Source organism: Caenorhabditis elegans, chromosome V, assembly GCF_000002985.6.
Source record: "Caenorhabditis elegans chromosome V".
NCBI classification, from domain to species: domain Eukaryota; kingdom Metazoa; phylum Nematoda; class Chromadorea; order Rhabditida; family Rhabditidae; genus Caenorhabditis; species Caenorhabditis elegans.
This window is the reverse complement of record NC_003283.11, coordinates 15,156,506-15,170,404: the sequence shown is the minus strand read 5'-3', so window position 1 is coordinate 15,170,404 and position 13,899 is coordinate 15,156,506. Positions and strand designations below refer to the sequence as shown.

The window sequence follows — 13,899 nt, the reverse complement described above, 5'->3', positions numbered from 1 at the left end:
TTTCGAAAGTAACTTGACAAGTGGGAGTCAAACTCAACTTCCGACTTCCAAGATTTAATTTAGCAGCCTTACTCATATCAAATTAAATTGATTGAATCAAAGTATACTGCATTATTTTAGGTGAATGATTAGAGTGATTATTTTAGGTGAATGGTAAGAGTCATTATTTTAGGTGAATGGTCAGAGTCATATTTTTAGGTGAATGGTTAGAGTCATTATTTTAGGTGAATTGTTAGAGTCATTATTTTAAGTGAATGGTTAGAGTCATATTTTTAGGTGAACTAAAGAAGTGGATACGAAAAAATCAGATTTAAAATTTTGTAAAGTGAAAATCTAATGTTTAATTTTTTAAAAGAATTTGAAATTTTTTCAGACATTTTTCAAGAAACGAACTTTTCAATAATCTTCCAAAACTAGGACTTCCATGGTAGGCAGGCGCCTGCCTGAAACCTGCCGCTTCAGATTAAGAAGTATATTTAAGGCGCGGATTTTTTCTTTATAGGCAGGTTCTAACGCCTGCATGGAAGTCCTATCCAAAACGTTTGACTACTTTTAGACACCTTTGTTTTTTCTGGACCTTTTTTTTTTTTTCTTTTTTTTGGGATGAAAAAATTCGCAAAAAATTTTCCCGTGGTGGAGAGTTGAACTCATCAGGAAGATGAGCATTTTAATTTTTGATTTGCCCGTAATTTATAAATTTCCCAAGATGAACAGTTCAAATTTTGAGTTCATTAATTGAAGCTGGTGTAAGTTTGTTTTCAATCATTCATTTTTTTAATATTTAATTAAAATGATCTTAAAATTTTTTGATATCGTAATAAACATGTGAAAATAAAATTTTTAAATTTCTGCATCTCATTCCAAAAAGCTCTCCAGTCACACCCTTCAAAGGCAACCTAATAAACTAGTACATCGCCAGACCATCTTCGCCTCTGCTAGCCCTCTGTTATCCTATCTATGTATGTACCAAGTTAGATTATTTACAGCCTCTGTTGCAACTCGCGCGTCGCGTTCTTGCCTCGTCATTCGATGTGTGTGTGTTCCCCCGCATTTGTATGCAGCTGACTCACCACTCTTCATTTGGTATACTATCAGTTTTCTTCGTTCGTTTTTTTCCTTTTCATTATCGCACACAGTTTTAAATACCCTCACACCCTGTTTTCTTGTCCTTTGCTAAACCTTTTTGGGTCATTCTATTGATACAGTTTTTTGTCTGTTCCGCTGCTGCAAATCTGTCTAGTTTCTCTCGGATTTCGCAATCGTTCCGGTTTCTTTTGCATCACACACAGCTGATTCGAAATGTGTGAAACAAACAATCATATGTTTTCTTTTTAGTTTTCTTTTCATTTTTGTTTTATTTTTCATCACATTTGGCTACTTTTTTACCCAGGTATGGGCGGCATTTTGCCGGTTTGCCCGTTTGCGGAACCCTTTAATTTCAGGAAATTTGCCGATTTGCCGGAAATTTTCAATTCCTTCAATTTTCCGGAAATTTTCAATTCCGGCAATTTGCCGATTTGCAGGAAATTTTCAATTCCGCCAATTTGCCGATTTGCCGGACATTTTCAATTCCGCCAATTTGCCGATTTGTCGGAAATTTTCAATTCCGCCAATTTGCCGGAAATTTTCAATTCCGCCAATTTGCCAATTTGCCGGAAATTTTCAATTCCGCCAATTTTCCAGAAAAAAAACAACCCTATAACTGATACTTCCTGATTTCCAAAAACCATACAGTGCAACATTGCATTATTATGGGGCAACTTGGTTAAAAGTGGAGTAGCGCCAGTAGGGAAATTGTTAAGAACCACTTCTATGGCGCCAAAATTACTTCTAAAAGTGGTCAAAAAATTTTGGAAAATGTAAATTTTTAATTGAAAAAACTAAAGCCGTTTGAATATTAATATTTGAAGCTAGTTTTTTTTTCTGATCTACGACTTCTAAAAAAGTTTTCAATTTTCAAAAAATCATACGAAATTTTGAACATGTTTTTTGAAATTTTCTACTATGATATTTGGTCATTCTAGTGACATGTTTAAAAGTTAAACCAAAGTAACAACGTACACCAAAACCCACGAGTTAGACTTACTACAAACCACCGGCCTAACTACACTGTTCATTCCTCGATGAGGAATCCTCATGACCTCAGTAGTATTTACACTACAAACTATGTGACCAGATATTTACGGCCAAAAGTCACAAGTTTCTAGAAGGATCTTAGTTTTTCCACGTTTCTCTTTCTTTAAAAAAAACTGGCATTATTTAATATTGAGTATCTCAGAAGTCGTTTGAAAAAATGAAAATTAACAAAATATTTATTCGTTCTTTTTTTTACTTTGTAGTTTATTACGCTACTGGCCACGTAGCTTCGACGTACTTTTCTGGTGATCTTTTATTTTTTAACTGGCTAATAATATCTGAGTAATACCAATTTCTTAGATTGTTCCGTAATGCAACGTCACGTTATGGTTGTGACTCACCCGATTAGCATTACAAACGGTTTACACGTCATGTCATTTTTTTTGGTGTATGGGAATGCCATTTTTTTTGGAAATTGTGGTAAAAATATTTACTTTTTTCTAGTGAGATGTGTCCTATTTTTTTTGTCAAAAAATTTAAAAAAAAAACCAAAAATTGTAGAATTTCTTATTTTTTTCAATTCCGGCAATTTGACGATTTGCCGGAAATTTTAATTTTTGGGAAATTGCTGATTTGCCGATTTACCGAAAATTTTTCAATTTTGGCAAATTGTCAGAAATTTTAATTTACGGTAATTTGGCATTTTGCCGATTTGCCGAAAATTTTTCAATTCCGGCAATTTGCCGATTTACCGGAAATTTTCAATTCTGGCAATGAGCTGATTTGCCGGAAATTTTCACTTCCGGCCTGTTGATTCGGGCAATTTGCCTGTTGATTCGGGGCAAGGGTGTCAGTGTCCCGTAAAAATTACAAAAACGGGACAACGGGAATTCCCGTTCCCGTGAAAATTTTAAAAACTGGACAACGGGAATTTCCGTTCCCGTGAAAACACCCCAAAAACGGGACAACGGGACTAACGGGATACGGGAATTGACACCCTTGATTCGGGGGAAAAAAAAAATCAGAAAATTGCAGAAATTCTTAAAATCTTATTAACAAAATCTTAAATCATGTTAATTATTTTAATTAAAATGATTTTAAAATGATCGTTTATGTTTATGCCTTTTTGGTGAAAATTAAAATGTTTCAACTTCACCATTTTGTTTAAAACCAAAATCTAATTGTTGTGTGCCCCACATCTATATGTATATAGTTTGCCCTACTGACCTGCATGTAGTGACCATGTTAGCCCGCCTGTTCATGTGTCCTCCCGCTTTGTGAGTGCGCCCTGTGTGGACCCACCGCGATAGCAGTGACAACTACATGTATTGATTTGTTTTCCCCAAGACGATAAGAGAAACGCAAATTACGGCGCGAGCAACGAAACAATCTTACAGGCGCACAGATTTCCAGCGGCGAAGGGTCTCGACGCGAACGACACCCAAGGAGGGTTTTGAGCGGCGCGGCAAATCATTCTACGAGTGTTAGGTGTTATTCGAGTGTTATTCTACCTATATCAACACTCAAAAACCAATAAATCTGTACAATTTTTAACAAAATATTTCGTTTTAGTATTTTGATTTTGATGAGAAGGAGTTTGCCAGTAACTTGTTTCCAATTGTTTCGATGAGGATTGAGGGAAAACTTTTTCTCCCGACACGAATGGGGAGGGAGAATTATTTTTTCTATGTCTTTATACAATTCTTCTTTTATTTCATCACGATTTTAACCGTAATAAACCAAATCAAATCAAAACTACGAGAGACGCAGAGCGCTCGCCTAAATATAATTTGATCTACCCGTTTGACCTCCCCGCCAAAAACTAATTTCTCGTTTCTTTTATTATTTCGCAATCATCAAAACACCTTTTGTCATCGACGTCGTCTATCACGCTTGGAGAACAAGCTCCGCGATATTACCTTATTTTCTTTTCTTACTTCCTAACACCTTTAACTATTCTCAACATTAACGCTGTTTTGACATAAAAATGATTTATCTCAACTTTTTCAGAGAAAATGAACAATCTTGCTGGATTTCTCAAGGACAAATCGAGCGTTGCGTCTCTCAACTTGGATACTGTTCAGAGTAAGTGAAAAGCAGTTTTTAAAGTAACCAGTTGTGTTTTTCAGTTTCGTCGCTTGCGTATGACAAACAGACTTCTACCGTTTATGTCGGATCTCAGCACGGGACTATATTCATGTGCAACTTTCTCACAGACCCAGATCAGAAAAATGTTCAGATAAGTAGTCTTTTTAATTTTAAGAGAAAAGTAAGTGAGCATTCGTGTGTTTTCCGAAGCTTTTCTGACACTTTTTGTTACTTACGAATGTGTTTTTTGTTTGGTTTTAAATGGGAAAAATCGGTATATGATCTATCGAGGAAACAAGCTATTTTGAAAATAAAATTCATGTTTGGATTGCACGCACAAATTATTTCAAAATTTGATATTTTGTGTCTGCGTTTTTTTTAAATTGTAGTTAGTCGGCTTCTGCGGTAATCGGGAACTTTCCGCAATATCGCCAATTTGCTGGGTTCCTATTTTTGGCAAGCGGCAACTGCCGCACACCCCGCTTTCCAATTGACAGAAACATATATACAAATTGAACTAAACTGCTTTTCAGAACTTTGCTGCCCACAAGTCTGCTGTCACAACAATGCGAACAATAGATCAACAGACCGAACCATCAAGAAATGGAAGAACGGAGTTTGTCTGAAGACATACACTGGATCTACCAAAGGGATTTGCTGTGGTTTGGTGTTGCGGAATGAATTGATTATGTGTTCCCCATCGGACGGTGTAAAACGGTGCTGGGATACAACCAAGGATGCACCAATCAAGTTCCTAAATGGTAGAAAAACAATTGGAGAACAAGAGGAGACAAATTGGAAAAATATCAGCTGTCGGACACTATCAAAGTTGTTCCTCAACTTGACTCTGAAAACGTTGCCTTCTTGAACCGTGACCATCAGTTTGAGCAATTCTTCAAAGGATCTCACAATACAATCCAGTCACCATCGACGAATGTTTCAAAAATGGAGTTTTTATGATGGACGGACAAAAACCCGTTCGCATACGAAACCGGACAAAACACCTTACGCGTTGCTGAATTTGTTGGGTCGCATATTGTAACTCCTTCCAATTTGACAACAAGAATAGTGAGTTAGTAGATTTTTCTTTACTGTTCCAATTTAAATATTTTCAGTATTGGAAAACTACGAAGGTTGGCATTTCGTATTGGACAGAACACATTTGAAGTAAAATATGGTGAAACATCGGTAACGTATTATCAGGAACGACAAGTTCATGAATGCTGGTCTTTGGGAAGATGTTATTTAGAAAAACATGTTTGATGAAGTGCCAATCGTTACACAACACGATCTACAAAGTATTCAGCACGAAAAATCAATGATGTTCAAAATCAAAATTGGAGCTGGATTGCCACCAGATGACGGGATTGTTCCGATTCTCCCGACATTCCGAATTCCCCTCGTGCTTCTATATGATTAAGTGTGTAAACTGATTTATATAAATTTTTTGAGAAGATATTTTATTGCTCAGAATAAACCTTTTAAAGTTTTGGGTAAAGCAGTTAAAAAATGCAAATTGGTTGAACAAAGTGACACTTACATTTGTCTCAGTTATTCCTTTCAGAAATTTGATTAACAAAAAAAAACAAGAGTTACAAAATTCCCATCGTTGTGTCAATTTTTCTTTTGAAATTAGGAAAAAAATATTGAAATATAATTCTGAACTTTCCGAAGATAACTTTATTTTTATTGAATAATTATTTGAACAACATTGTTCACTCGTCATTCTGCATGCGTCGAATAGATCTGCATTGCTTGAGGTACTGTTGGCTGAATTCTTGATAACTTCACACAAGGACAACACCATATTTTCAGTAGATTTCGTGATTTGAAAATCTCAACGAGTGAATCCCAATTCTTCTTATTGCATAGTAAATAGGAAATCTGAGGGAAGAAACTTACGTGGCAGATATCAAGGTATTGATACTTGAGAATAACCTAAATTGTTCAATTGAATTTAATATTATAAACCAAAACAATACTTCGTTCAATTCATGTAGTGGACTTTGAAATATATGTATTGCATAAATCTAAAAATTATCAAAGGTGTAGTATTATCCCAACTTTTTCTCTTACACATTTCGCAAACAATGCCAATAGAAGCTGATACATAATATAATTTTGTGGTCGATGCAGTTTAAAAGAGCTTAAATGTCTTGCTTTTCGTATACTGATTAAGATAGGAATGTATAGCAATGCACACAAGAAAACAAACAAATTTTGGAAAAGGAGGATAAGCTAAAAAAATTTTAATGAATATTTCAAAACAAGAAAAGCGTTAGTGGAGATTTTGTCTAAATACACTTATAGTGATCCGAAACGATCGAATATCATAATAAAACAATTGCCAAGATTAAAAAAAAAAGAGCTTTTGAGGAAATCCAAATAAATGTTCCGACCTCTACAATGTTTTATTACGAATAATCAAAACAAAATTAAAGTGTAAAAGTGTAGAAAATACTTTTTTGGTCGACTTCCAAAATTAAGAGTGGCAAAAACTTAGTATTTGTCACTTTTTGACAGTAAATAAAAAAAATTTCAAAAAGTTTTCGAAAAGTTTTATTATGATATTTGGCCATTTTGAGACCAAAGGAGTACTTCTTAATACTTTCCCAACTGGCGCCACTACACCTTTAACTGAAAACTCACTGTGGTATATGTTAAGATGTTTGCTGTATATATGTAAGGAAGAATAATAAGCATTACACTTTTAATTATGAAGCAAATATACAGATTTCTTACAACGACATTCAAAGCTTCAACACTAATATTTAAATATTTTTCATAGTTTGGCATAAAATAAAGACAGAACCTCTGAATTGATAATAGTCCCAATAGAAATTCGTTAACGTCGTGCATTAGACCGGTGACCAATGGAAACACGATTAATAATACAGGAATTAGAAAAACAAAGAATGTGGCTCCAAAAAAAGCCATAAATAAAGTGAAGAAAAAATACAGTATATATATCGCATTAACGATTTGAATTTTTTTGATACTTTTATAGAAATGATTGAAAACTGGAAATATAGCTTTGCCCTTGTCTTTCGCATGATTTTTGCGGAACACGGCTACAAAAAATGGATATATCAAAAAAGATATGACCATAAATACACAGTTTGTTATACTTTCTTCATCCACCTCAATTTCGGGATGCATGTCCAGGAGAAAGAGATTTGACAAGCGAAAATTCAAATTTATATGAATTTCTGCAATATTTTCACCTGCCAAAGATGATGATGTCAATATCGGGAAATTTGTGATAAATCTTGCAAGATTAATTAATTTTCATGAATGCTTCTGAAGTTTACAACATACCGTGTTTTCATCAGTTTGAAACACCAAATTCTTGGAAAATGTATATTTACTTGAAATTATTTCACATTTTTCACCTGTCGGGGTTTTTTTTCCAGAAAATATAATAATTGAGAAATTTGGTATGTTGGTCTCAATGGCTTTAGAAAAATTACGTAAAAGTTTCAAAGTAGACAATAACTTGGCTTTAAAAAAAAGTTGCTAAAGCACTTGTTTGCACTTGGTAAAGATACTGATGGGTATTTCAAGAGTACTCTACGTAAGTTGAAGTATAATAATGATGATAAACTCAATTTTTGATTTTCAAAAAATTATTCGAAAACTTAATTTCATTAATGAATGATTGGTTAGATTTATTAGTAAGCTTCTATTAAAATAATAAAAATTCTGTACAATTTCCATTTGACATATATTCTGGCGCAATCAATGCTAACAAGTAATGAATAAATGTTAAGGATAACATTTATAATCCAGTTGATTCAAACAGTACACTTTCAGCTCACTGGAGCAGTACAAATTTTTGCTTTTGGTGAAATTGAGGTTGATGCTAAATAGGACGAACCAACGACTTCAATATCTCCCGTGGCTCCTTTGTAAAAAATTATTTTTTCGCAGGATTTCAAATTTTCTGAAAGGTTTATATTATAGTTATTTTATTTATTTGATCAAATATAAGACTTACTGAGGATAGCGTCTCGATACGACTTGATTATGAAAAAATTCGGAAGTGGATCCAAAGCTGGATACAGACAAATAGTGAACGAACACAGCTGACCAAGAAATTCAAAAGAAACATCGAAAAATGAAGCTATGAACCCAATAGTAGCAGGTATATGCATTAGGATTACTGGAATAATAGTTTGTAAAACAAGTGAGTAGAATAGTTGCGATTGAAATTTGTTAAAGGATGCCGATTGAGATGAACTTTGAATCAATTTATTGGTTTTTCGGTAACATTTGTATCCATATACAAATACGATTGAGAATGAAATGATCTAAAATGTGAAAACTTAAAATAAACAACAAGCAATAATTTTGGTACATCCCAAGTCTTGCCAATGTTTTGCCCAATCATTTGTTCAAATTCATATTTTAGGGGCAAAACAAGAAGCTGGCGCCAAACGTCAAAAATATATGAAAAGGCAAACTCACAATAGATATGCTCATTATCAAAATTCCAAACAATGATTTCCATTGAAGATACGTTTTTCCATTTCTTCCAATTGGTCAAAAATATGGTCCCACATAGCTAACGTCAGCCAGATCGATGTTCATTTTATCGAGAAAGTTTTCCCTCAAAAGTTATGTATGAAAAATGAACTTATAATATACTACTCACCTTAAAAACGTGCCAGCTTCTTCAAATGGCGATATGAAGTAATCAGTTACCCAAAGCCAGAAAATTCCAAAAAGTAACGGCAGTGTGAGTAGGCAAAAAATGACGTGGGAATCATACTTTTTCAGTAAAACGCTCCTGTAAAAAAACGATTTTTTTGAACTTTCAAACCTGAAAATAGTTGTGTTACTCGCTGACGACCATATATCTATAGATGAAATGAACGGCAAAAATCCCCATTGAAACTCCAAAAAATAGACAAAAAAGTTCGGCGAAAAGGAGGAGCAGGAACGGTGGCAGGTATGACTGCCTACTTGACACAGTTACCAAATATGCGCTTCCTTTTGTGTAAATTTCCTAAAAAAATCAATTCGCCTTAACTCATAAATAGAATAATGTATTACCGGAACTGCAAAAATATCCAATATTGCATAGATTATTTCAAAAACTGATATGTAGATCATCAAATATTTATATTTCCCGATTTTCTTATGAGATTTGTACTTGATTAGGAAAATCAACAGAATGTTGTTGAAAACTGCAATAAATGCAGAACTTCTCTGTAGAGTGGTGTGAATTGAGCTCATCCTAGTAATAAGTTAATATGTATTTTAAAAACATGATATATAAATCTGTAAGTGCAACCACGAAAATTTTGAAAAAATCTAACAAATAATTGTATTTATTTTCAAACGAAAAATCAATCAAGCTCGATAACGTCAATTCCCATAAGATAATTCAAACTGATCAAACTAAAACAAACTGAGACGAAAATGCTTTTCTGACATGAGTTTTGTTGAAAACTACTCATCCGTAAACATTGAAATTCATAAACTATAGTGAAGGGTCAAAAATGATTCATTCAGTGATGCTTCAAATTTAAGACACAAGATATTGTTGTATCATACAATTATTAAAATTTGTATCACAGATATTCACTGGACAATTCTCTAGGAAACCATAAAACAATTTTGGCGTGACCAAAAAGAAACAAACAAAATAAACGCCTAATAAACGTCCAAGTTGTGCAGTTAAGGAAGGAATCAGCTGATACTTGTCATTTGATACGTCGTAGAGTTTCGGGATGGCTTTGTTGATGTTATATATTTTCCAATTTCTGAAATTTTTCACAATTTTAATGCTTTCAAAAGACTTTACACTTCCCGAAACTATTTAAATGAGACCGGACCGAAAGGGAAAGATATCCAAAAATGGAAGATGCCACACACACTATTCTCTTTTTTCTGGGACACACACTATTCTCATTTGGTACGGTCTCACTTTAATTTAAAATTTTCGCGCAAAAAACCATGGCGCCAACCAATCAAAAACGAGTAAAGGGCGTGGTTCAAGTTGCTGATTGGCCGGCAAAAATGTTTTTGAGATCATGCTTTGAAACAACTTACGTTTATTTTAAAAACTTCTCATACAGTTTGGCGCATCTAAAATGATATTTTTAAAAATTACGAACCTCTAATAACTTGTTTATATTCCGACACAATCACCATGAAAGCAATACTATCAATTGGTGGATAAATGTTCAGTAGAACATATATTAAACCAGTTCTAATACTCATTTCTGTATCGAAAAGAGGTCCCATTAAAATTGGAGCTGCTGGTACCACAAACAGAAGAGTTGGAGCGAGAGTTTGAAATACGAGAGCCTTGAAAAATTGCTTCTGAAGATTTCGGTTTGTCACGGAGAACTGTTTGAGCTCTTTTCCCATTCTCAAATGCATTCGGATTCCACAGAAAATGATTATTAGGTACTGAGATCCCATCATAAAAATTGAAGTGATAAGATAAGAAATGTTCCTCCATCGCAAATAGCCTTCTGAGTCCTGGAAACCACATGGATTAAATTTTGGGTGTTTCGTAGGAATTTAAAAAATCTTTATAAGACCCTGATTTCTGTGAGACACCTATCACTTTGGAAACTCTCTCACTGTGAGAGCCACCGATCGGAAATCCGACTTTTTAATTTTAAACTTACATAGGTTACAATGGCAAATCGAGGTAGATCCTTGATGGCTACTTTGTACTTCTCGAAAATTTCTTTTCTGAAACAATTCACCTCTGAATAAAATGTTCTCAATGTGTTAACTAACTTCAAATACTCATCCGAATACTCATCAACAACTCCAAAACAATAGAGGGGTCCTCCAAACGCGGCACCAGCAATCAGTGGGTATGTCATCCAAACAATCATCCCTTTTCCTTTGAATTTTCTCAAATAAACTGGCTTAAACAGTGTCAGATATCGATATATAAATTGCACAACTATAAATGCCAATATAACCAGATAAAAACTACCGTATACAACAATAGCAAACTCGAGAAATTCTCGAGAAGCCTGATAAGAGTTGCTAAGGCTAAAGTACAAAAATCCTTTGTTATAATTGTGGGCAAACGGTCTTGCAACAGTCTCCCATCCTGCAAATAGGATTCCCATCAATGCAAAGATTACTACCATAATCTTATAAGTACTGTAGATTCTTTTAATTGAAGTTATAGTGAGAAAAATGAAAAAGGAATTGACAACAAAACAAGCTCCGAATCCGCATTTTGTGAACATATAGGACAGCTCGTGGAGCTCCATTTTATAAGGATTCTGGAAAAAAACAGTTTCTTACATTTTTTAGCAATAATTATGTAACTGAAAAATCAGTATAAAATATGAAATTGAACAGTTTATTTTATTAATACTTTTTCTCAGCATACTTTGAAAGTATGTACATATGTAATATGCCTGAAAATAAATTGTTTTCTGTTTGTTGTCTGACAGATTTTTACGAATTTCTAAGAAAAGATTTCAGCACCATCAACGCAAAGGAACTAAAATGAAGGAACTTTACGAAAATTTTTACGAAGACAATTTCGGTTCATTCGAAGGAACTTATTTGTTATCTAATAAAAAAAAACGCAGAGCAGACAGACCAAAATACTCGTCTAATCTGTCATTAAATCGAAAACAATTCGAAAAGAGGATTTAACAAATATATTCTCACGCAGTCGAAAAACGGATTGGAAAGGTGTCCTGAATGGGTAAGTAAGAAATTCATCGTTGTCAGAAAAATTTAGAGCACTCAAACCAAAATCTAACCTCTCAATTTATATACATACCGGGAGTCTACGTTACAAAATTATAGTTTTTGAAATGTTTCGAAGAAACTTGCATAGGATATAATTGTAGGATATGTGTAGAAGGAAGTAAGGAGTCATAACCTTTCGAATCAGAAAGGCTGCATTTTTACCTGTTTCTAACTACTATGAGTAATTGAAGTACACTTTTGGTTCTAAGATAGTTTGAAATACTCGTAGGAAACATATAGTTAAAATTACTGACAAGGAACGTGTCTGAGATTATTTTTAGGACTTCCAAATGAATCATATTTCATTCAACTTTTGGAGTAGTTTTAGGGCTTTCGATAGTAGTTTAAAATGTGCTGGAAAAATTTCAGATCAAATTTTTCCCCATTTAAAAGTGTTCCTCTGTGGTAAGGCTTTTTAGGTTTTTTAGGAAAAGTCATTTTTTTAATTTCCAGAGAAAGAAATAACTCCGAATTCTTCAGAAATAACTAACCGGGAACTAAATATAAAAATTTATCGAAAAAAAAATTAATTAAGATTCGCGTCGTCGAACTGAACTCACAGAAAAATTAAACATATTAAACAATTGAAAAAAAATAGACTATACATATGTTTTGACTCTTATTAGCACAGAAGTTCTTAGAAAACCAAACCAAAACACCAGTTAGAAATTAATTAATTAAGTTCCGCGGTGAAAATTCAGAATTTTTGAAAATAAAGTTTATTCATCATGTTTTATATATTTAATGTAAGGAGAGTAAGATTGAATTGAATTGAATTGAATTTATTACGATTGAAATCGTGATAATAAACATAATAAACATACGATAATAAACATACAGAAAAATAATAAACATACAGAAAATGAATTATCATCTGAAAAGTTGAGTAGTTGGTACATGAATGTGCGGGTGTCAGGGAGATGAATAATGGGTAACATGAAAGTAGTGGACATAAAAGTATTAAACATACATAGGACCTGAGGTGCCAAAATAAGATTCATTGCGCTAATTTTTTATAGAACTTAATACTCTATTTGTGAAAAAGTGCCTTCGTAGTTTGGTTTTGCATTTCCCCCAGATGAACTTGGTTTTGGTACGAGTTTTACTATTTTTGTCTATTTTGAAAAATTGGTCAGAGTCAATATCAACTTTGTTCACTAGCATTTTCGACAAGAAAACTTTATCAATAGCTTTACGCCGAGCCTCTAAAGTTGATAAGTTAAATAGTTCATTACGTTGAATAGCGCTCTTATAGTCGGGGTCATCTGTTCTGATGTATTTTCCCTTTTGCCTGCTGTATAGTTTCCTAGTGAACGAGTTTTGTACGGATTCAATTGCTTTAATATCTTGTTTTTTCAACGGACTACTTACTTCGGTACCATATTCAAGTATGGGTCTCACAAAAGTTTTGTAAAGTAATGTATGGAGCCTTGTGTTCTTACTACAATAGTTCGAAAATATTTGATGGATCATAAACTGTAAGATGTAATAAATTGCAAATGCACAAAATTCACCTGTTTCAGAAGTTGTCTGTGCTTTTTGTGATATGTTTAAGATATGAAAAGTGGGAACTTGAATTTCCAAAAGTTACATTAAGTAGATTCAAACAACATTTTAAAGCCTTTTTTTTGAAAAAGAGATACTTCGGGAATTAAACATCAATTGTAGACCACCTATTTATTCTCTTTTAAATCATAAACCGCTTCAATGTTCGATTCTAAAAATACTTGAAGCAAAAAGTTTCGCTCCCGGGTGGGCTCGAACCACCAACCTTTCGGTTAACAGCCGAACGCGCTGCCTATTGCGCCACGGAAGCACGTCTCCCGCCGTCTCCGAGGTTTTAGGAAAACGACAGAAAAAAATACACGAAAAACAGTAATACGTGATCATAATATGGACATGTTTAATAGTGTAATGAGGTTAAAACATTCTCTGGATGCTAAAAATAAGCAACTTCAACCTAAAATCGCTTAAAGCGCTGCAGAAAGCTTT

At 33.6% G+C, this 13,899-nt stretch overlaps 2 protein-coding genes, 1 long non-coding RNA gene, 1 other non-coding gene and 1 pseudogene across 5 annotated transcripts; 1 reads left to right on the top strand and 4 right to left on the bottom strand.

The window, feature by feature from the left end:
• The first annotated feature begins 4,086 nt into the window (after window positions 1–4,086).
• T09F5.12 lies at window positions 4,087–5,662 on the top strand. The gene is made up of 3 exons (NR_138507.1): window positions 4,087–4,161; window positions 4,206–5,232; window positions 5,280–5,662. It is a non-coding gene; the product is annotated as a long non-coding RNA T09F5.12 (long non-coding RNA).
• A 224-nt stretch (window positions 5,663–5,886) lies between these two features.
• On the bottom strand, window positions 5,887–7,323 carry srz-11 (Serpentine Receptor, class Z; the record flags this gene model as incomplete). Its single annotated transcript, NM_001028955.1, has 4 exons — window positions 5,887–6,102; window positions 6,147–6,194; window positions 6,241–6,402; window positions 6,814–7,323. 4 exons carry the CDS (start codon window positions 7,321–7,323, stop codon window positions 5,887–5,889), a joined length of 936 nt encoding a protein of 311 aa, NP_001024126.1.
• Window positions 7,324–7,971: 648 nt separating this feature from the next.
• Window positions 7,972–9,402, bottom strand: T09F5.4 (annotated as a pseudogene). The gene is made up of 6 exons: window positions 9,220–9,402; window positions 9,006–9,172; window positions 8,819–8,953; window positions 8,632–8,773; window positions 8,162–8,474; window positions 7,972–8,107 (listed from the first exon to the last, which is right to left on the bottom strand). Coding segments are annotated over exons 1-6 (1,076 nt in total).
• A 456-nt stretch (window positions 9,403–9,858) lies between these two features.
• str-45 (Seven TM Receptor) lies at window positions 9,859–11,414 on the bottom strand (the record flags this gene model as incomplete). The annotated part of the gene is made up of 4 exons (NM_074341.2): window positions 9,859–9,932; window positions 10,287–10,656; window positions 10,809–10,875; window positions 10,924–11,414. The coding sequence occupies 4 exons, from the start codon at window positions 11,412–11,414 to the stop codon at window positions 9,859–9,861; spliced, it is 1,002 nt and encodes a 333-aa protein (NP_506742.2).
• Window positions 11,415–13,650: 2,236 nt separating this feature from the next.
• Window positions 13,651–13,723, bottom strand: T09F5.t1. The gene has a single exon. It is a non-coding gene; the product is annotated as a tRNA-Asn (tRNA).
• Between the last annotated feature and the right edge of the window lie 176 nt (window positions 13,724–13,899).